This window comes from Tribolium madens, unplaced genomic scaffold, assembly GCF_015345945.1.
Source record: "Tribolium madens isolate multiple individuals breed KSU strain unplaced genomic scaffold, Tmad_KSU_1.1 Scaffold_91;HRSCAF=231;Tcas5.2_LG7, whole genome shotgun sequence".
NCBI lineage: Eukaryota > Metazoa > Arthropoda > Insecta > Coleoptera > Tenebrionidae > Tribolium > Tribolium madens.
Genome location: NW_025401063.1, coordinates 7,381,118 through 7,404,162, shown reverse-complemented (window position 1 = coordinate 7,404,162; position 23,045 = coordinate 7,381,118). Strand labels below are relative to the sequence as shown.

The following is a 23,045-nucleotide window of genomic DNA, read 5'->3' as shown; positions in this document are numbered from 1 at the left end:
TTTTGTTGTTTCAGGGCTTGAGAAACTTGTCGTTTATTGATTTAAGTGACAACATGTTGACGAAAATAGTGCCAAATACTTTCGACGATCTTCCGCAACTGAAGATATTGAGACTGAGAGGGAATCGCCTCACTATACAAACTATTTCGAAATTGAACCCTCTTCGAACTGTCGAAGAAATTGATTTATCAGGGAATAACTTAGTCGGACCTTTGGGTCCAAAAACTTTTCCTAAAATGGAGAATTTACGAGATATCCAATTGTCGCATAATTCACTCAGTAGTATTAAAATGGGGGCATTGCAAGGCTTAAATAAACTGACTTCACTGTCGTTGCAACACAATCAGATTGACGTTCTTGAAGATCACGCTTTTAGTCATTTGACATCTTTAGTTAGTCTAGTGTTGGCCCACAATAGGATTGTTGCAGTTTCTGGAGCTTCTTTAGCTCATTTAAACAAACTGACAGATTTAGATTTGAGATTTAATTTTCTTCGTGCCTTGACTGCAGACTTAATTTTGCCTCTGAAAAGTCTGAAAAATTTGAAACTTGACGATAATGATATTTCCATGGTGGCAAGCGACGCTTTAAAAGATACCACAATCCTAAAACACTTGACTTTATCTGAAAATCCCCTCAACTGTGACTGCAGTCTTACAGAATTTGCAATTTGGTTGAGTAATTCAAGTTTGCCAACTGAAGATAAAGCGAGTGCTGTCTGCACTACTCCACCTTCTCTCGAAAATGGATTATTAATAGAAGTTCCTTTGGAATATCTTTTGTGTGGAGAAGATGAACAAGAGACTTTAATGGGACCTTTATATCCCCCATACAAAACTAAAATTAACTTAAATTCATTCAAATATGATGGCGAGACAATTAAACTTCAATGGAATATTGAAGATGAAGCTTCTACCTACATTTGTGATGCAATAATTGTATATGAAGAAGACGGCGATAGTGAAGTTCTGGTCGAGTCTAATCCCTTAAAATGCAACTCATCACATCTCCCAAACCCAAAAACATTAAATGTGACAGTACCTACCACCATACAACTGCAACAAGAACACAGATATAGATACTGCGTTGTCCTTTTCGAATCAGGCCAAACCGACGATTCTTCCCTTATTTTGGGATGTTCAGACATTATTCCCTTAATCCGGAATACTGAAATCCAGCCCCAACCTCAACACAATATAAAATACCCCAAAGTTTTAGCTATTCAGGCTAATTTAACCAACTATGGAAGTCTATCAATAAATGTGAAAATCTATCCACAGGTGAAATGTGAACTGAATGTGGCAATTTTAGAACAGAGCTCTTTGTTATCACAAAGAAAAATAAATTGTAGTGATCCTAAGTACGTGTTTGTGGGATTAGATGAAGGACCTTATAGAGTGTGTGCTAATGTTATAAGACCTGGACCAGCTATTGACGCAACTAAATCCAGGTGTGTGACAGTTTTTCGAAAAGAACTTCACGGTTTTACAACTTTAGATATTGTTTTCGTTTCTGTGTTTTTCGTGTTATGTTTTATTGTGATAGCGTTAATATGGGGAGTAAGGAGAGTTTTATTGAAACCTAAAATACAGACTCATCAATGTTTTATGCCGCCTGAAGGTGAAGAGCAACAGCATAATAGATACGTTAAGCTTCAAGCTACTACTAAATTGTAAAAGGCGTCTTGTTGTTCGATTTATTATTGTGATGTAGGTATCTAATGACATTTTAGTGCCATATAAATTAAGATTTTGTTGAGTGCAAATACGTCAATTTTTAAGTAAATAACAATGTAAAATATATTTTTTACAGTCTGTATATATACACTCTTGCATTTATAAAAACATAGATTTTAAATAATACGATTATTAGTGGTTACGTCTGTTATGTTATGCGAACATTGCTTGCTGCTGGATAATTACAATAACTATACTTGTGCATGTGTGAATTATCGATTTTCTAATTTTTAACAAGGTAGTCATTATGAAATTAAACATATCTTGTCTATTATTATCCAAATTTATTTTATTCAAAGAATTAATGGTGCTACAAAATTATTACAATTTTTTTATTTAATGACATGTTTTTACTCTATGTAGGTCTAGTGTAGCTTAATGACACATTTTGTACATAACTAACGTGTGTTAATTGTTATCTTAATAGTGCCGTTTAAACTAATTCGCAGATTTAATATTTAATATAGAGGCAAGTAGGCACGATCTAAATAAAATAAGTTTCTTGTAAATAACTTTGTATTACTAATGCTTGTTTTTATTTTTTGTTATACTTTTATTAAACAAATATTTATGCACTGCCTTGTAAAATAAAGTATTTAAAATATAATGTGTTTTATGTTATTGCAATAAGTATACATGCTAAGTCTTAACTTATATGCATAATTTTAATTTAGGGTACCTATAGGTCATGCCAAATAATAGAGAGTTTTTGAAAACCGTTTAGTTTAACGACACCTTAACGACAAGGTCATTTAATTGTCGTGTGTACATCTACAAGGGTAAAGGCGTATTCCGTCAATTCAAAGACGTTTACGTGAACCTCTTATTTTTTAATTTCTTAGCAACGGCCATTTGTCGTAATGCGTTAAACTTTTGTACGGTTTGCAAAAATTCTCTAATAACTAATAACAAAAAAATTCCAATAAAAGTTTCTTATTTACCGAGGTACCTATACCGTGTTAAAACCATGCTTTTAGACTTTAAAATATTAAATTGCCTATGCTCATATTACCCTGCATTTCCTAAGTTTATGCCTATAAGTTAAGACTCAACCTGTATTTACTTTATTTTAATTTGAAGCTGTTGTGTAACTTTCTAAGTTTTTTTTTTTTGAACACACCCTCAGTGTTTTATGACTTTTTCCTACGACCATATACGAAACTAGATCATAACGCACAATTACATATGCGCGAAAAGTGGCAATATCGTACGAGGTCGAAAACCTGTGCGATTTGTTTTCACACTGTGTGTTAGAAATCTAACGCAAAATTCATACTCATCCACTATAAAAAATAAATCGTTATTCAACGTATTTTTGTATCCATTATAAAAAATAAATCGTTATGAAAAAAAAAATATGTTCGTAAGAAAAAAATTATTTATGGTCGTAGGAAAAAAGTGTAGAAAATTTTCAGGAAAGTGTCTAACGCACTCGCGGTATTGTCTGCACTCGGCTAACGCTTCGTGCGCAACTTTCCCGCTTGTGCGTTATTTATCACTTTCCGCGCTCGTTATGTAATATACTATTATAATCCCGTTCCACATTTTGTGTTGTGTATTTAAACACAATTTCCACTTTTTCCTTGTTTTTTTCCGCATGTATTTGTATCTTATCATTTTGTTTTCCATTTTCCTTACATTGTCTCCTGACAGCAATGATAATAATTTCATTAGTTGATTTGTAACTGATGAAGGTGTTTTGTTAAAAATGTTCTTGTTATCCTCTATTATTTTTTTGTTCAGTGTAATATTTGAATGTTGAACCAATTTTTTTTAACAAAAATTTTTCCGATATTTATTTTTTTCTGAAAAAATGTTGCTTTCTACTTAATATTTTTAGATTTTTCAAAATGCAGAAATAATTACTCAGATGGAGCAACATACAGGAGGTTCCGTCTAAACCCCACATTAAAAGTATTGGGAGTTGGAATAATCGTATTTATTTGAAAATTGGTACATAGCCATAATGCATTAAGTCCTCCTAAATGAAAATATTTTCAAGATGGCGGCACTTCCGGTTATACCGGAAGTCGGTCTCAACTTTCTTATTTTAAATGGAAAGCTATATTTTTTACTGTGTTTTTGGATTAATCGGGTTATTTTAAGGGAGTTTTCATCAGTTTTCCCTATACTTAAATTTAGCCGTTTTTGAAATATTTGGACTTTTTCAATAAAATTTGGATCTGCCACCTTCCACTTTAAAAATCGGGAACTCTGCTGTTTTTTTAAATTTTGAATTCGTTTTTTGGCGTTTGAAAATGAAAGTTTAGATCTTAAATTTTGAAAAAATTAACAAACCATAAAATTTTAAGGTTACTTTTGTAATAATTCAAATAACTATAACTCAATTTTTCCAAATGAAATACCCCAATTTTTATTTTACTAAATGGAAGAGAATTTAATTCTGCATCGATCTGTATTAACATTCCCTACACATAAATTTAATAATTTTCAATTTATGGACTTTTTTTAAGACTACAGAAAATTTGTTACTAGCCACACCCGTTTTCACAAGGTTTGCTATGTATCCACTGGTAAAAATAAAAATGATAGTATCTTAGATCTACATTTTTACGTTAAAACTACCAAAAATGCTCACTGTTGTTTCACTGTATAAATGTCGTGCCTGCATGTGCAATTACTGGACACATATCATTAGTTGATAGCAACACTATCCCTAATGATCAGCCTCCTTGGCCACGTGGAAAATGGTCAATGCCCAATTTTTTTTTTATAATAGTAATAATAAATGCCTTTATTAATTAAATAGAATTAATACACATTGGCATTCTGCTATGGCGAAGTCTAGCTGATGCTACTCCACTTAACCCTAGCAGAAGCAATTACAATAAACTTAATTCCTAAAATAAACATAATATATTCCGTTGAAATTAAAAATAAAATGATAACAAATTAACACCTTTTATACAATTCTAACAAGAAAACAAATAAAAATAACTAAGAATCAAAATCATGCTGATGGTAATAAATAAACCTTAATAAATTTCTTAAAATTGCTTACTGATTTTGATTTAAATGCAGAAGGTACAGAATTATATAATTTGACAGCATTAACGGTAAAAGATCTTGTAAACAAACTAGTTCGGAAACGAGGCATAGACAGAGCATAAGTATGACGTAAGTTAACGTTATGAAAATTACACTTATATAATAGTTTATCACAAAGGTATGGAGGAGAAGTGGTTTTAAGAACAACGTGAACATTAACAAGTAACTGATATTTGGATAACAAATCGAGATTCAACCATTGCAACTCATTTAGCTTAGAGGATATGTGATCATATTTACGCATGGCATGGTGAAACAGAAGAGGCGTTTATGGCATGGCAAGATCAAGACCCGTTATCAATAAAAGTATTCAGTTTTAGTTCTTATATCAACTCTACTGCAGAATGGTACTTCAATTGTTCAAGAAAATCTCCTAGAGAATTAAATATAGAAAATGGCTTAAACATAAGCAATACGTTTAAATGCGGTAATAGTGCGAATAAAATAAATATTTTCTTTAGTTTACATTTTTTTGTAGTAATTATTTTGTACAGTATGCAACGTATATTCACATAAATCAATTTATTCTATTAAAAATTTATATTGTAACATTGTATAACTAAGTATATTATTTAGCATTAGCAATATCCTTGGAGATATTTAAAAGTATACAAGTATTGTTAAATAATTTCCTTTTTTTACTACACCTCTGGTTTTTAAATAAAAAATAATAAACCAAAAAAAACTTAAATTGAACGATTTGATATGTCCAGTATTGAAAAAAATGTCGATTTTGAGCGACTAGAATGCTCCAAAAAACGATATTAATTGATGTGTTTCTTCTTGAAAATATAAGTTGATTTTTGGAGACTTCGTGTTGTTGTATTTGAAAATAAAGATACTACATATCCTTTGATCCTTTACAAACTCTTTACTGTACTCCACTATGTAATTATGTTTCTTCAGATTTGATGTAAGTACAATAAATTAAAAGTTCTGGAAAGTATTTTAATTACAAAATGTCCTCCAACTTCCCGTAATCATCGCTAGATTCCGGTGTATGCAAGTTAAGATAAAGCTCAACGGATGCGTCTGCAACGATAAAACCTCTCTTGTTGTCTACTTGGCAGTTTATTTAAAATGTTTCTTTATTCGATACTAATTCTTGTGGTATCTTCTTATACCGACGCAAGGTTTTATAATACCAATATTACAGGTACTATTTCCTAATTACCTTCCCCAGTTACATAAAAATTTCAGATTTTTCCAAGTGCAAAATTTATTATTCGCGATCTGGAAGCGTCTATAAAGACTTCTTTGAAATAAATGAAGAACCTCAAAATGGCAGTCTTTTAGATTTTCATTTCTCGGTAATGTCTCCCAGTGATGCTCATATTCTTCTAGCACCATCAAGTAATTTGCAAAAAGATGATCCTGTTTATGAAGTAGTGATCGGAGCAGGGGGTAATACGTTTTGCGACATACGTAGAATGCAAAAATCGGGCGTCAAAGCCACAGTCAGGGTTAAGGGGTTGTTGACTGCGTTAGACCCACAATCTTTTTGGATTCATATAAGTAAAGGTAATTTTGTAACTAAATCATGACCAAAAATAAAAATCGGAGCACAGATGGAGTAATTGAAGTGGGAAAAGAAGGCGAAGAACTGGGATTTTTATCATGGATTGATCCAGATCCACTACCTTTAAAAGTTTTCAGTTTTAGTACTTGGCCTGGAATTGAGGCAAAATGGTATTTTGATTGTCCGCATGATAAAAACGGCACCGAAAATTCCAAGGTTAGAAATTTACAATTTTTACCGCTATTAACCCTATTTCCAGATGATTCAAAAATCTTTAACACCATTAGAAAAATTGAGACAAGATCTCCTCTTTTATTACGATCCTTACGTTCGACCCGTTAAAAATGTAACCACAATCACTAGTGTCGGACTGAAGCTAGGAACAAATATTGTGACTCTGGTAAGTTTTGTCTTGAAAACAATTTTTTACTGTTGGTGTTAATTTTTAGAACGAGTATAAATCCGTTTTACAATACAGCGGAACGATTTCATTGGTAAACTTTTTAAATTAAAATAGCCACAATATTCTACGTTAATTTCAGACCTGGCGCGATGAGAAATTACTTTGGAACACCTCTGAGTATGGAGATATTAACACCCTTCACATTTTTCGTCGGGAAATATGGATCCCAGAATTATTTCTCTTCAAGTGATCTTCCATATTTAAATGTATTCTTTCATATTCAAACACAAATTGCAGTGCGGTTGCTGATCACGGCGAATTGTTAGAAGACACAATGCTAACAGTGAACGCAAGCGGAAACGTCAAATGGGTCACAACAATTAACATCAATTCCTGGTGTAGTCCTGACGATCTTGGCCGATGGCCAAGGGATGAACACCAATGTGATATCGTTTTAGGTTTCTTCAACGAATTCCAGAACCTGCAACTGGTTTTTAATGCAAATGAAAGCACATTTGTATGACATGTCCTTTTGAAGATTTATTAAACATGAAATATTACAGAGTTGTCCGTACTCCTCCAGATGGGCGATCCTAGAAGTTGAAAGTTTCTCAAATAGGGGTTGGCAAAATTCATCAGTCAGGAATTTAAATAACTTTGATCCTCCGGGTCTGACATTACATCTCAAATTGAGACGGACCTCCAACTCTTACACAATTCTTTTGTTTACTCCATTTTGCGGTTAGTTTAAAAGATAATCTCAATGTTTCATTATGTTTCTTCCAGTCGTTGCAGTGTCTTTATTGACAACGTTCTGGGTTTCACCTTTTGGATACCTGAAATTGTCCTTGGCGTGTTTGCCACTGGTTGTATCCTCGGTAGTTTTGCTAACTCTTGGAATTTTAATTCCTACACATTCACAGCAAGTACCAAATCTCGGTGAATTACAATTTCGCGAAATACCCGAAATCTAATCGTTCATGTTTCAGTTTTATTATACAGCTACAGCTTAGTCGCAATCATGCTTTGTACAGTAATTGAAACTTTCGTCATAAATATATCAAGGAATCAGCAAAACAGTGCTGTCCCTCATTTTATGTCAAAAATTTTGCATTCGGTTTTCTTAAAAATGTTTCTCTGTTTGCCAGACATAAAAGTAAGTATTTATGCATTCACTTTTCCCAAAAATAAAATTGTTTTAGTCCTCAAAACAGTATGGAAATTTGAACGATTCGCTAAAAAAGGAAAGTCACCAAACCATGTGGATTTTTTTGGGTATTGTGATAGATCGTGTTGCATTTTTTGTCTACTTAGGTTTAGTAGTTTATGCACTTTGTATTACTTACTAAGTTTTTTTTATTTAAGTTTAGAATAAGTCATTTTGCGAGTTGAGTAAAAATAAACTGTCATTAAGATTGGCAATCATACAATTTATTATACAGGCTTTCAAACGAACATTATGCAGAGCGTAAACACATCAGTCTTACATTTATATAAGCAGTAAATAGCAATATAATATATTTTAGCTTATCGTAAAGATTATACATTCCTATCAACAAAATAATGTTAAAAATACAAACGTACTTGTCGTTTTATACCTTCTTACATTTCATTTATGAAAATATATCGCACACAAAATTTACACTATTTAACTTATTACAGATATTACACGTGAATTGGAAAGCAACAGTAACAGAAAAATCACATTTAATTTCGTAATGTCAAAAAGCAAAAGCTTCCAGACTTTAATTTGATACTGATATGCTTAAAATAGCAAGTTATAGTAAAAATATGCGCGATAAAAAATTTTAATTACCACTTTTAAAAACCTAACTAAGCGTGGAAAAATATTCTGTATAAAACGCTACCTAATGATTCTTTTTTTGGTCTGATTCACACAGATATGTGCATCCGATTTTTTAAATTATAGAAAATGTGCTATCTCGAAAATTAGTGAATCTGTTTTAAAGGGGTTGTAATTTTCAATTTAGCACCAGGAATCTTAATTAATAAACATTTTAAAACTTAGACAGTAACAAATCGATAATAAAATTAAAAATACACTGAAGAACAAACTATAAAATTATCAATAGTGGTCTATTTTGACTGTTCATCCTTAACTATTCTCCTATACAATTATAAAATTAACACAGCTCAGATTAAATGGTAGATTAATTTGAGATCTGTCCTAAATAACATAGAAATTAACGTTGCAATTTGACCAAACACAAAGGCTAAAATTTTGACACAAAGTAATTGTTCAACGCAATACTTAATTGATTCAACTTGAATTTTCCTTCCCCTTGGAATCTGGAAGAAATGTTCAATCACACAAGTGGTTTGATAAAGTTAAACAATAAGAAAAGTATAAAATAAATAAAAATTACCTGTTGTGTAAAAATTTTGTACTATTGTGATATCTTTATTTACCGGAATCTCCAGCTGAATCTCCATTAGTCAGCTGTTCCTCCTTTTTCTCTTCTTTCTTTTCCTCTTCCTTCTTTTCTTCTGAATCTTTTTTCTCTTCAGAAGATTGTTTCTTCTTATCTTCCTTATTCTTGCCCTTTGCTGGGGTAGCCGGTTTTGGTTTAGGCTCTAAACTCGGATCTAAGATAAGTTTGCCGACATTTTTCCGGTCGTGCATTTTTTGCATAGCCTCTGCCACATCTTCAAGAGCCCAGGTTGAGTCAACCAAAGGTTTAATCTTCTTCTGTTGAAAGAGTGAAAAGACTTCTTGCACTGCCTTGTGGATGAACTCGTGTCCACCCTGTTGAAACATAAGCCGCCGCAGATTGAAACCGGAGATTGTTCGGTTCTCGTCAAAAAGCTTCAGAGGAGAAATTTTATCAACTTGCCACCACTAGAACATCCAAAATCAATTAGTACAAAGAAAAACAAATGTGTGTTTATACTCACAGAGCGGGCAGCGCTGAAAAAGCTCTTAGTCTCTCCCGTCACAACATTCGAAGAGCCGTAAAGAATGTACTTGCCCATTGGCTTCAGCAAGCTGTATCCTTTGTTGCATTCTTCTCCACAAAGACAGTCCAATACGATATCGATGCCATCGGGGGACACTTTGCGAATTTCGCTTACGTAGTCGCTGCCACGTTCCAGCAAATGATCGATGGGAGAATTTGCATTTTTTAAGGCTTCGTGCTTGCCCTTGGAGCAAATTCCGAAGATGGTAACATCAGGGACAGTTTTTGCGAGTTGCACCACGGCTTGGCCCTGAAGCAACGAAATAAACTCGTTGACTAAACGTAATAAACGAAGACGCGAGTAAATTCAATTACGGATGTATGAGATTAAATTGGAAAAATAACGTCATAAGAAAGCGGCCGTTTTTTCTTGCTTTCGGGATTAATTTCTTGCCACTTGAGAATAACGAGTGGTTAGAATTTCTCGGTCGAGACGTCGATAGGGCGGGTGTTTCCTTTCAAATCAAATTAAATGTTATTTCGCGCAATCTCGGTTGCATTTTACTCGTTTATGTAATTTAAATTGAATTAACAACTTGATTCAAGGAAGATGCACACTGCTCTAGACTGGCAGAAATTAATAACTAACAGAACACTAAAACTAAGGGTAAACACAAGCGAAACTTCTAACACGAGACATATAACTGCAATCACCTCTCTATCTGAAAAAACGACAGTGTACACATCGATATCTGTTCACACAATCTATTTGGCTTCAGGAAGTGTTATGATATGACGTCTAGCACCCAGTTAAAATACAACAAAAGAAACTGGACATCAGTGTTTCTGTAAAAGTCCTTTCCAAACAAAAATTTTATTCCGTATAAATGTTCAGAAGCACTTGGTAAAATGTATATATCCTTGTCATAGATTATAGCAAACTGTTTAACATCACTAAAATCATGAAGGCATTATTAAAATCTATCAATAACACTAAACACCTTGACATATCGAGACAATAATAGTCCGATACAAATTATGATAATACATCTCATTAATCAACCTGACGTTTCCTTTCTGCTATCTCCCATTTGCAGTCCATAACAATAAATCGCCTTAAAACCAATACAAACTCCGAGAGAAGTTTTAAAGTTAAATCTATTGAAAGCAATCGACAGTAATCATCCAAGTTGCACAGGACTCGGATAGTTTTCCTCGTTCGCCTTTTATTTAATAAAAAAAAAGTAATCGTTTGAAATCTACTGAAACGATGAGTCGAGTAAAACCACTTCTGGCGAATTGGATCAAGAAAAATGAATTCCGGATGTGGAATATTAAAATAATGAAGACTCTTCGCGAATGTGTGTTGAGTGAGTTAGACAGTCTGTGAAACGTGAGCGGAAATTTAAAGCATCGTCGCATAGACCCCTTTTCGGACCCGCCACGAGGAACGACGCTGTTTTATTGCTGCGTGTGGTGGCGATCAATACCTGCGTCGTCTAGTCGCGTCGGGATCGTTTGCCTATAGTAACACCCATTCCAAATTGCCACCACACGGCTGTCGGTCACGTTTATAATCTTAACGTCGACGCCACCGCCGGAAATTCCTCTTTTTGTGCCGATTGGACAGGGATTTAACACACAAAAAAGGGAGATTAGTCGGAGAAGGGTCGACGACCCGAGTCTGGAAGGGAAACTTTCACGTGCAGACCTGACCTTACACGGAAAGGGAACTTCCAACGTGTTGCGACGACGTTAAGGGAGTTACGACAAGATCAACATCAAAAAGGGAATTGACAAAATACCCTAATTCTATTACCCCCAAATGCCCATTTAGTTTCAAAACAGGTGACGCGAAAGGAATGGCCCAATATAAAAAAAAGAGTTTCAAGCGCAGCAGACAGAGCTGCAAGGCAAAGCCGAGTGCCTAGATGTATAGTTTCTATTTTTGTTTTGTTTTGCATTTGAACGACAGGGAAAAGAATAAGTGATAATAGACTGATAATAATAAACAACGTTTAGGTTCTGTATTTTATTTAGATTATTTCAATAAAATTGGCAAGCTTAGGTGATTACAGTGATTGAGTAAATGAAAAGACAAGAATACTATTAGAACTACCAAAAAATCTTTCAAGAATGTATAAAATAGAAACCCCAAAATAATGCTCCAAAAAAGTAGGCTAAGCCAATTAAGTCTTAATTAAATTATAGAAGAAATTTCATAAAAAATAAAACTCAGTTTAAGCGCACTTAAGCTATGACTTCTTTATGTTATATAATTAAGAAACAAAAGGTACTAAATATTTACAATTTCTGTATTGTAAGTTCTCTCTCCCAGCACAGTTACTAAAAATTGGGAAATGGCAAACTATTTGAGTTGTAAAAAATTACGATGTTGCATTTTTTTTTTATAGAAATTCCAATAAAATGAATATGGGTACCTCTCAAAAAGTCAAATAATCTAATGTAACTTAATAAAATTATAAAAAAATAGTTCACATGTGTTAAAGTAAAATTATTTATCCTGAAATATGATGACAGTTATGGCATGTGTTTAGCAATAATTATGTTTACAAGGATTTTCGCCAAGTCAGTAATGCCTGAGAGATGAACGTGTTTAGTTTGATAGTTTCTCATTAACTTTGTAACCCAAAATTTCCAAGTGTTTGTTAAGGGCCTTGTTAAAACTTTAAATTACTTTGTATTTAATCTCAAAGTTTATCACTTCGCCCCTCAACTCTTTGAGCATCATTCTTACCGAAAATTCAATTTGCTAGATGTCTTCTGAAATAATTAGTTAATTCGATAAATAACAAAGCTAATTTCATCGCTCACGCATACATTTCTAAAAACTGAATAGACCTGAAAATAGGCACAAAAAGTAAACAACGCTACCGCAGTGAAGTACACGTCTGTGTATTTTCGTGTTGCACGCCCCTTGAATAAACATTTTACCACCCTGCAGTGCAGTCATCCATCCAGAATGGCCTTAACAGTGTAAATGTTTATTTAATTGCACATAAATAAATTTATTCTAGTTCGGTCATTTGTTCGCGGCGAGCATCTGGAAGAAGGGTAGTAATGGGATTTTCCGTTTGTAATAATCGGGAAGAGTTTTATGCATTAATTTTAAGGTTGAAAGAAGCCGCCGTCTTCCATATGGTGCAGTCGGGACATCGCGGAGCGGCGTCTGGACGCGCCCCTAAGTTCTAATCAATATGAATCTTAAAACGGCCAGACTGAGAGACGCCGTCGCGGCGCCTGTGACACAAGCGGGAAACACGCAGTGCAAACACCCTCAACCTGTTGCTGGGGACGGCGACGGAGGCGGCGTTTTATTAAATGGACGCAGCTGGCATCGAGACGCTACATTCCCAACTCATTAAATGCATACGATTGAAATAACGGACAAAACACTGATTTTACGCCGGGTTTGAGATAAGGTGCCCAAATCGCAACAAACACAAAAACAATTAAAGATCATTTCAGTTACACAAAGAGAGCTCCATACGTACAGAAACAAAAATTAAATTAATAACTAATAAAAAAAAACACATTTTTTTTCATTCATGTGATAAATAAATAAAATAAGATTGTAATTTCAAGTTATGTAAATATTTGCTTTAGATGAGTAGACAATCTGGGCTTCGTTATATCCAAAGAACTCTTCTTATACTTACATATTTAATACCAATAATATTCTTGTCATCTATTATGTTATTTACCATTTATTTATCTTAATTTACAAATATAACTGAGAATTAAAGACGAATTTATTAATAGCAAGGCAAATTTTTTAATGTCGTTATAAATTATAAGATAAATAAACATAAGCACATTCAAAATTATATTTTTCCATATCCTTACTTACCGTACCTTAAAAAATGAATGCAGATTCAAGAAATAAACAGACAGTTAATAATAACAAAATGATAATAAGCGAAGAAAGCTCAATGGGAAGTATAGGCAAAAATGCATTTTAGAGTCTACTTCTTTTACATAAAATTAATACAAAAATAGCAATTGTTCATTTCTCTAAAGAACAAATGTTGGTTTATAACAAATTTGCAACAGTTTGAAAAAAAATACTTTGTGGTTGTAAGACTTCTCCTTGATTACTACATTTTGTTTCCTTGTTTTTAATTAAGATTATCGCCCTTTTTAACTTTCCGTACGGATGGAAACAAAGTGATTTGCATTTATTTGCATACATCTGCAATAAAATATCGGATATTCACAAGATACGAGAAAATTAAATATGTACACAAATATTTTTGCTTTTATCACTGCTGAAATTAATGTAGAGATATAAATGCTGGAAATATTTTGTCTCGAGTAACGCGTTTAATTTTGCTTTTAATTTTGTTTGTTTTAAATAAAATTATCGCGGTTTTTATTAAATTTCAGTTGCCTCATTTCCGATTAAAAGCAGATTAATTTTTTTACTTATTAAATGATGTAGCTCAGACTCGAAAAGAATACTGTTTGTAATTACACAAGATAAAAGTTTTATTTTATTCGTAATAATCTCTTTTTCATACCGATCTCTTTTGAATATAATTTTGTTTACTTTGTTGTGCAAACCTCGCCATATTTTATTTTGTCATGAAAAATCTAATATAAAATGTTGAGAACAAGAAGTAGGTTAACTGAGAAATGAAATTTGATTCTTATTAACTTACCACTCCTCCTCCAACTGAGTGAACCAGGATGGATTTTCCCTTTGATAGTCCTGCCACTTCAAAAAGAAGAATATAAGCCACTGCGTAATTCATTGTGATGGCTGCGGCGTCCAAATGAGAAATATCTTTGGGTAATTTGAACACATATTTGGCAGGGACGACCACAAGTTCAGCCCATGCTCTGAATTCTGGTAACGCAACAACTTGATCCCCTACCTAAAAAAAAAAACAAAACCATGAAATCGACAATTAATCACGTTTTTTAACTTTTAGTGGAATTACAGCTTTCGAGCATTTGCGTGTCTGACTTTAATTTATCTTCGACTCTCAATTACAAAAGTTGCTATGACAGGCAGTACTAAAAAGTAAGGGAAAATATACAGGACGTGGCTCCATTAGATTTCATTGTGCAAGTCAGTGTATTTCTTTCATTTTTTAACAAAACAAAGGTAAATAAAACTTTCGCGATTTGTGGTTGGTGTTCTTGAAAGAAAACAGATGAGTCCCGAAAGAAAAAAAATGAAAAAGTTCAGATGCAGCTTGGTTTAGTTGAAATTGAATTGTACGTCTGACTATAATACAGACTTTTCTTTATGTTCAATTTCTCGGTTGTCTGGCCCAACCAACAATCAACCCATAATACTTGGGAGTCATGTTTTCTTTCAGTGTGAGGATTAATCCCGCGTCTACTCCTCCAACTAAATCTTTTTCGTCCCAGACAAATTTTTCATAAATTTCATTGGCAACTGCAAGCAATAATCCGTGAAGCGATGAATTTATAAATAAATTGTCGGACCAGACGGAAATTTATTTGTGTTTACAATCCAGAAAAGTGTACCCGGTTGTTTTTCAGTTCAGTAATCCTTTTGATCGGGATCACTGATAGGAAGCTAATTTAATTAAGTGTTAATCTTGTTAAATGTAATGATCAAAATTTAGTTCAAATCAAAAAGCGTGCCATCAAAGAAGGCAATCAATTCTCCAAAATTAATAGAGTCAAGATTAGATGAAAATATTCCAAAACATGAAATTTTCAAAGTTTCAAGGCAAACATAAATTAACATTCCCTCGTCTCTTCGAACTTAAATCATTTATGGAGGGCAGATGGGATTCATCCCCTGTCCCATTAACCCCACCACATTACCCGGATATAAAATGTAGTTCAACTTGTTCCGGGGGATTTTTACGAGCACCCGCCCTGCTTGGTAACAAGTTTTCTCCATTCAAGGTCACTAAAATGAAAATTCGGCACGCACAACGAAAACTCTTCTTAAAAAACTTTTACACCGAATGAAATGTGACTTTAACACGGGGAGAACGCCTAATGAAAAAATAATTTATCTGCGAAAGATGAAAAAGAAACCGAAAACGAAAAAGTAATGTTTTTGGATAATATTTAATGCTGATCGCGAAAAATGTCATATTCCGCTGAAACTGAAACTTTCCATAAAAATGGAATTACGTCAAAAATGATGGTTTGAAAGAGAAACCTCTTTAACAATTTTGTCTCCCGTTTCTGGAGTCTAGACGTGAGAAAAAAATAAAAATTCACCCACAAAATGTGAATTACTTACCGCAAATCCTTCGACACCCTCAGCCACTTGTTCTATTTCTCCCGCACATTCAAAGCCAAGAATAAAAGGGCATTTTGGGGGCGAATCAATTGCCCCTTGGCGCACCATCAAGTCTTGGAAATTCAAGCCGCTGAAAAGTAGAGAAAAGATTCCATTATTATGGTTAAAGTTCATTAAACTTTGGATCGTGTGAAAAGGATTCAATTAAAATTGAGATCGTTATGGCCCATTTGGCGTACTGTTAGGAATAACGATCACTCTTACACTGCACTCCGTTATTACACAGTTTTGATAAATTCAAGAAAATAATAAGTAATAATTGGAAATGATTCTCTAATGTAGTGCTTCCAATGTAGTTGTCAAAACGTAAAAAGGCATTACGTGTGTTTCGCAATAAGCGAATTCAAATTATAAAATAACTTTCAGACATATGTATTTGAATTAGTCTAACCTTTTCGGCCTTTCTTGTTACCGTAAAATAAATTAGTTCTTAAAGCTTCATTACTTTTAGTGCTCCTGAAATCTATTTCTGTACAATTTTATGAAACGTTTGCAGAAATCTGTGAAGAACCAATTATCACTTCTTCGCAGTAGTAAAGTAAATTTATTTATTTTAAAAAATAAATAAATATACGTCTCACCCTAAGGCAATAAGAGCGTAAAAAACAATAAATACTATTAGCAGAAAATGTTATCATTACTCATACTTCTACAATGATCAGGGTGTAGTATGTTTTTCACTTGTTGTTTTCATCCAGTCTTAAAATATGAAAATTTATGTAATTGGGTTGGTATATGATGCAACGTGATTGCATTTTTTTACATAGGATTACGCCAAAAGCAAGAATAAAAATACTAGATTCAAAAATTTGAGTTTTTGGTATATTGAACCACCTTTACTAATGTCAAAACTTCTTAATTTAATGTTAAGATAATTTATACAAATTCCGTCTTGTTCTCAAACAGCTAATTTATTTTTATAGTAAACTGATACACTTTTGTTATTGAATAACTCCGACGCAAATTATCGATGTGATTAAGTTACAACGCGGTTAAGATGTAATAAGATAACATAAACAATCCTCTAATTGTACAATCTAATACATCTTGATGTTTATCAAGATGTATTAGATGTTTATATGTGTGCAAACTCTAGTATTTATTTATATTCCACTGAAAAAGTTACATGTCAATAACAACTACCAGCACAATCTACTTCTATTTGTCTCACAATGTAAAAACAGCGCAGTTGAACGTGTACTGCATGTAATTTTAGAAACAAATACACGTGCTACGTGTGAGTACAGTTTTCTGCAACATCTGGTATTGGTGAAAAGTAAACAAAAACAGCTTTTTGCCGACAAAGCTTTTTATGTTGTATAGGTAGTACCGTTAAAATTAGACACTTCACATTTATACATTGAACAATCCGGGCAAAATAGGAAACCCTTAAAAATGGGAATGGGGTAGTATAGTAGGTAACTAAACCACTTAAAACCTCTCTAGTGTGAGATCTCGACGATGTATGAAACGGTTGAAAATTGCAGCTATCCATTCGGATTATTATCAGCTCCCTTTTCCCTAAGTGAGTGTGCAAAAAATCCCCTAAACCCTTTCAAATAAGGCCCCCATCCCAAACGGCTGTGATTTATTTAGGTGGCAAGTGCTGAGTAATTTATAATGTGCATCAGAAATCGTACATCACGAAGGGATGGCGACTGGTCGAACAACAGTTTTGGAAGCCGTCCAAAATCTAACAAGTTGTCCATAAAACTCATCTTTGTTTCACCCAAATGACTAACAGTCTATCAGAATTTCCCCGTTAATAAAAACTTTTCCTGACTCATCCTTGAAAGATAATTAAACAGTGGAACCACTTAATTTAACTCGCGAAATAATTAGTAATTTAATTACATTCCGAACTCAATTTTCGCACGTTGAAGGCTCTTCACGTAGTTCTTCGTAAATAACACTAGAGAGAAATAATCTAATATCGGGTGCCACTATCGTAAATTACAACATCCGGTCACGCTATGATTAAGAACAAACAAGGCAGATTGGTCACAAAGAAATCAATTTTATTACGATTTCAAAAATATATCGCTTTTATGGGCGAGGTATCGCATCGGCATGACAAGATTTATTTTCTGCATGTGGTACACATTTTTTGCTTAATTATTGTTATTGTTTATACTGTAACAACAAATTACGAGCTGCTTTAAAGCGCGTACACAAACCGTTTAATAATATAAACAATTTGAGTGACGTCGGGGGATCTAAAAATAAAACTGTCTTTTACAGATAAATTAACAACAGCTCAGCACAAAAATTTAAGGCATTTCCTGTTTAGAAGACAAGTATGGTCGCTCTCTTCACCCTCAGCTTTATATATTTTATATTGAATCGATACACTGGTAAATAAAATGAACAATGGTCATGCAAGCATCAACGTATGACAGCTGCGGCTGTGGCATTTTGATAAATTGGAAATCGATACAATTCTTGTAGATTAACCCTCATGAATCCCTAACCAATATCAATGTTATAATCGACGACTCAATTTCCTTGCCCTGACAAGTAACAACCTAGAATTGTCTAACATTTTATAACAGCGAAAAAATCAAATTAAGGCATTTGCACTGCAAGAAATGGTGCCGCTCAGACCGGAAGTGCATTTACCCCTTTGGATTGGCCAGACGGAAGGGTAAAAATAGAAAGTGCAACATGGTAAAACCGTCCATCACTCTTGTTGGTAAGCTTTATTAGGCGTTGAAAGTTATTGGGAGAACAAAGATAAAGCTATCTTAAGTCTTCAAAATTTTTCGCGTCAGATAGGGGAGGAAATGGCGATCGTAAAGCCAACAAGCCCTCATTTCAGTATCTAACATCATAAATAAAAATAAAAAAAAATTCCTTCTCGGATATTTATATAATTCTCTTTGAATTGAGTTTTTTTCACCACGATAAAAACTTATTAGTTGAAGACTACTGATGAGTATTATTAATCAACCTACTTATAAAATAATTCAAATGAAGAAATGTGTAAATGTTTATTTTCCAAGACTAAATTCCTTCGTTAAATTGTAACAATTATTCACGGTAGCAATATTAATTAGTCATATTACCTCATTTTTATTGTAAATTTTATTACTCCGTAAGAGTCATTATTATGATAATATACATGTAAATATGCTTGAATCGAGTTTTCCCAAGTTATTTGTTTCAAAAATTACAGAAGCAAAAAATCCGGCTTTATTCTTAAAAGTTTTTAGGATGACAATAAAAACTGCCGCAAGTGCACCTAGTAACACAAAATAACACAACCGGTTTCAAAACCATTATTTTGTATACAGGATACACTAATAAAATTTATTATTTACATAATATCTCAATAGATTTGTTTTCGTTTATGACCCAGTCAATAATGCAACCATAATGTAATTAATGACTTTGAAATTTGTAGATTTTATGTGAAATTTATTGTCGTTTGAAGTTCACATCAAATAAAACTACACATTCCACCGATGTATTTCAAGAAATTTAAAAAAACGTCTAATTTTTGTTCAATTTTAAGCTGCTGAGCTTTTAACTGACAACAGCTGAAAGCAATCTTTAGTAATGCTGGCAGCAACTGGAAAGTAATAAAGAATATTAATGAGACGTCATTTTGGGAGAAATTGACAAGCTTATATTATTTTGACTTGTTGGGAGCGAAGCCCTTGATAGCAGAAAATTTATTACTTATAATTTTTTTATTAATTAACCGCAAAATTCAAACCAAAAAATTTGGAAAAAGGTTGTTTCCAACTGAAATTGTAGCTTATCTTCCAACACACTACAAAACCCCTCTGAAATCTGCTACAGAATTAAAGGATAGTGGCAGAATTAACACGAACATTATTGCTAGGGTGTGTTAGTAGCGAGGGGAGATCCAATTTAAAGGTTATCATATTCATACAAGCATTTCTCGCTGAAATAAATCAATCACTGAGTTTGATTTTACTGAAAACCAGTAGGAAAATTGTCGGTTGTGATGACTGACGAGGTGAGTAATATTTCCTGGGAAAAGTCAGCTTTAAGGCTTAACTTTGGACACATATTAGTTTGTTAAATAATGGAACGGTGAATGTAATTCCACAAAACAAAAACATGGCAGATAAAGATAAGTCATTAATAAATAAAGCACTGAAAGTAAGCCATTAATAAATTGTAACTCAAGTTCAACATTTAACGCTAGAATGATTATATCCGCGAATCGATACTAAAATCAAGTTAATAATATATAAAGATAATTTTACTTGCTTAAAGTAGAACAATTTCCGGTTGAATGATTCATTTATTGCAGTTGGAATTTAGAATGCAAATCCGTATTTTTAAGACCCGGTTGTCAATATAAATCGAAAGATAATGGCAGTTCATGGCCAGGCATCGATTAAAACCGGAAGTATTTGTATCTCGTCAATTTTCAAACTGTTGTCTACCTGAAATCTTTGAAAGAATTTTAATGAGGCTCGGTTGTGTTTTCATGAAGGGTTGCCGTCGTCATCCAACAGTGACTTAATTGTAAAATAGCAGCGGAAAAAGGTCTCCTCTTTGTTGCATTCCATATCCACTTTTTGAATTATTTCCCAGCGACATGTCTGCTGAATCTAGCCATACTTCCTGTGTTTGAATCATACATCTACTGAATTTGGTTTTGTGGTTATCATGATGTTTCATACATCGATTCACAAACCAACAAAGAACTTTTTTATTGAATACCAGGGCGGAAAGTGCGAATTTTTGCTTTTGTGGATTACCACATAATGCGAAAAGATAAAAAAAAACGATCATGTGTTGGTTGTTGCTTAAAATTTATTTTGCATTGCCAATACAAAATATCGCTGATGTTCCAGTTTGGTATCTTAATTTATGTACAAATTAATGTAACAATGCTGGTGATGTATCAGTCGTAATTAGTAATAAATTAATAATAAATACATTACCTAACTTGCATCCTTATCGACAAAAAAGGGAAATGGCTTTGTTGCGTTCATAAAAATTATAATTTATTATCAGCCCATAGAAATAATAATAAAAATTTATAAAAATATTACTGGCGACCTCCCTTATCAACGTAAAGAAATGATAAAAAATTCTTACTAAAGACAAACATGTTTTGCTTTAGTTGCCTTTCAGGAAATTTTCCTGAATCTAATAAATCGCTATGAATTTTACGCATCGATGCCTGAATGAAATTTATTTTTTCATCTAAAAAGCAATGGTGCGACGTGACACAAGATATTTCATAAAGTTGACGAGGTTTCACAAATCCGTGCATTTACTTAATTGCAATAAATAACACCCTCGAATTGGAATTCAGTTTTATGAGATTTGCGTTTGCGAAATTTCGAGATGTTTTTTTTTTCCTTTTTTTGAGTGGGATCAAGAATTTAAAGGAAAATTACTCGTACTTAAATATGTGTCTATTTAACCGCAATTCCACATTTTGTAAAAAAAAATTAAACAACGCGAAACACCCATAAAGATCAGAAATAATTAGTGCTGAAACAGTTTCTGTGTAGCATAAATATACACTTCGTCCTTTCATAGTTTAAAATATTGAAATAACTTCAGCTTTACTAAAAGTTATTCGGTTATTTTTGTTGACAGATAAGCTACATCAAAAGTATAAACTCCCTATTTATGTTTCCTCGTTTCTTTGATTTTAGGGCTTATTATAAGAACTTCTTTGAAATAAATATGAGGTTCATTTAGGCGTCTACATCAAAATATTAAGCTCAAAGAACATTTACTAAAAAAAAAAAAAAAACTTGTAAAGACTTTAATTAAACGTAATTAAGCACAGTGCATATTACCTACATTATGTATACCTACAGATGAATATAAAGTATGGAACCAAGCGGTTTTTTTAATCATTTGTTTCTAGAAAATAATAATCAATGTAAATTAAATATAAAAAATGTGACCGTATTTTGAGAACGAAATTTTGTTTTGTTTTTGAGTTATGAAATTTTTTTGTCAAAATTGAAATTTATGTAAAAAAAATTTTTTTATTACTTTATTATTCAGCAATTAGTTTTTCCAAAAAATAAATACATATGTAGTTTAAGCAAAACACGTTTAGTTCCATACTTTTTATTCATCTGGTATAAATAAAAAATAAAATGATAAACATCAGTTCATCAAACTTGGCAATAAACAATAAATTAATGAACGCGTTTAATTTTGAAGAAGCCACATAAACAACAATAAATTGTTGGTGTGAAGCGAGTGTTAAAAGTACGATTTTTTTATTTTTCTAAAGTGTTAAGAATTGTAAATTTATGCGATTTGTGTGAAAACGACAGTTTCTACTCTTCTTTCTCTTTGTTCTAATTAATAGCCGCATTCCTTACTTAATTAAAATTAATAAAATTGTGTTTTAAAACGAATTAATTATAACAGCTCGTAATTTGACCAATGAAATAATCCATTAATAAAGACAAGAAATAATGAAGAAATGAAAAAATCTATCCCAAAAAACAAATTGCGATAAAGATAAAATACATCGGCAATTGATTTCTGACAGGCGTGTGGGTTGCATTTTCGCATCAGACCGCGAAATAATTAAAAAAATCAATAAATAAACCCTCACCATGCTTTGACTCTGATCAAAACCTCTCCTTCGTTGAGTGCAGGTTCGGGTTTTTTAAGTATTTTGACCGATTTGAGGCCTCCGAATCCAGTGAGAACGACGGCCCTCATTTCTTTCGGGGCTTCTTTTTCTTGTTCAGCAACAGGTTCGGCTTCACCGGTCCCGTTTTCTTTAACGTCTTTTTCTTCAGTTGCGACTTCGGTCTTTTGGTCCTCTTGGGTAGTGGGGGCGGTTTCAGCTTGTTCAGACATGGTGTAAGTTTCTTGAGCACACGCGGATGAAATAACGGTTATGCACTTTATGCCGGCCGGCTTCTCGTTGAACAATGAAGAATGTAACAGGTGCTAGTCGCGCTTAGGGCGCGCCAGTCGCGTGCGCAAGCGCCTTAAGCCAAATAAAAACAAAACTACCCCGAAAAACATGAAAGATGCAACATTGAGAATACTTGGTAAATATTGGCGGAGTAAATGTTAAATAAGTAAATACTTGACGATTATGATTCAACAA

The 23,045-nt window shown here is 33.0% G+C and overlaps 2 protein-coding genes across 3 annotated transcripts in view; one reads left to right on the top strand and one right to left on the bottom strand.

The window, feature by feature from the left end:
- LOC123011800 overlaps positions 1 to 7,250 on the top strand; it is a 34,930-nt gene extending 27,680 nt beyond the window's left edge. Inside the window, exons 4-11 of the mRNA XM_044409436.1 lie at positions 15 to 1,672; positions 5,861 to 5,961; positions 6,006 to 6,326; positions 6,374 to 6,540; positions 6,584 to 6,724; positions 6,774 to 6,818; positions 6,867 to 6,973; positions 7,025 to 7,250. Of these exons, the coding sequence (XP_044265371.1) occupies positions 15 to 1,672; positions 5,861 to 5,961; positions 6,006 to 6,326; positions 6,374 to 6,540; positions 6,584 to 6,724; positions 6,774 to 6,818; positions 6,867 to 6,973; positions 7,025 to 7,250 (2,766 nt within the window). The remainder of the gene's footprint in view (positions 1 to 14; positions 1,673 to 5,860; positions 5,962 to 6,005; positions 6,327 to 6,373; positions 6,541 to 6,583; positions 6,725 to 6,773; positions 6,819 to 6,866; positions 6,974 to 7,024) is intronic.
- An 886-nt stretch (positions 7,251 to 8,136) lies between these two features.
- Positions 8,137 to 22,883, bottom strand: LOC123011919 (synaptic vesicle membrane protein VAT-1 homolog-like). 2 transcript variants are annotated; one of them, XM_044409624.1, is made up of 6 exons: positions 22,539 to 22,883; positions 15,902 to 16,031; positions 14,328 to 14,543; positions 9,644 to 9,955; positions 9,158 to 9,587; positions 8,137 to 9,037 (listed from the first exon to the last, which is right to left on the bottom strand). In XM_044409624.1, exons 1-6 carry the CDS (start codon positions 22,787 to 22,789, stop codon positions 9,009 to 9,011), a joined length of 1,368 nt encoding a protein of 455 aa, XP_044265559.1. In that variant the 5' UTR covers positions 22,790 to 22,883; the 3' UTR covers positions 8,137 to 9,008. The 2 variants fall into 2 exon arrangements, with proteins under 2 accessions (XP_044265559.1, XP_044265561.1); XM_044409626.1 differs by having other exon boundaries at positions 9,115 to 9,587; positions 22,539 to 22,882.
- Between the last annotated feature and the right edge of the window lie 162 nt (positions 22,884 to 23,045).

What these genes read in the sequence shown, in the direction of transcription:
- LOC123011919 (XM_044409624.1), bottom strand. Translation starts at nt 22,789, where the DNA reads ATGTCTGAACAAGCTGAAACCGCCCCCACTACCCAAGAGGACCAAAAG. An exon ending in TTGATCAGAGTCAAAGCATG is followed by an intron (nt 16,032 to 22,538) that starts GTGAGGGTTTAT and finishes TCTACTTTTCAG; the next exon opens with CGGCTTGAATTTCCAAGACT. An exon ending in ACTCAGTTGGAGGAGGAGTG is followed by an intron (nt 9,956 to 14,327) that starts GTAAGTTAATAA and finishes TCGTTGCTTCAG; the next exon opens with GGCCAAGCCGTGGTGCAACT.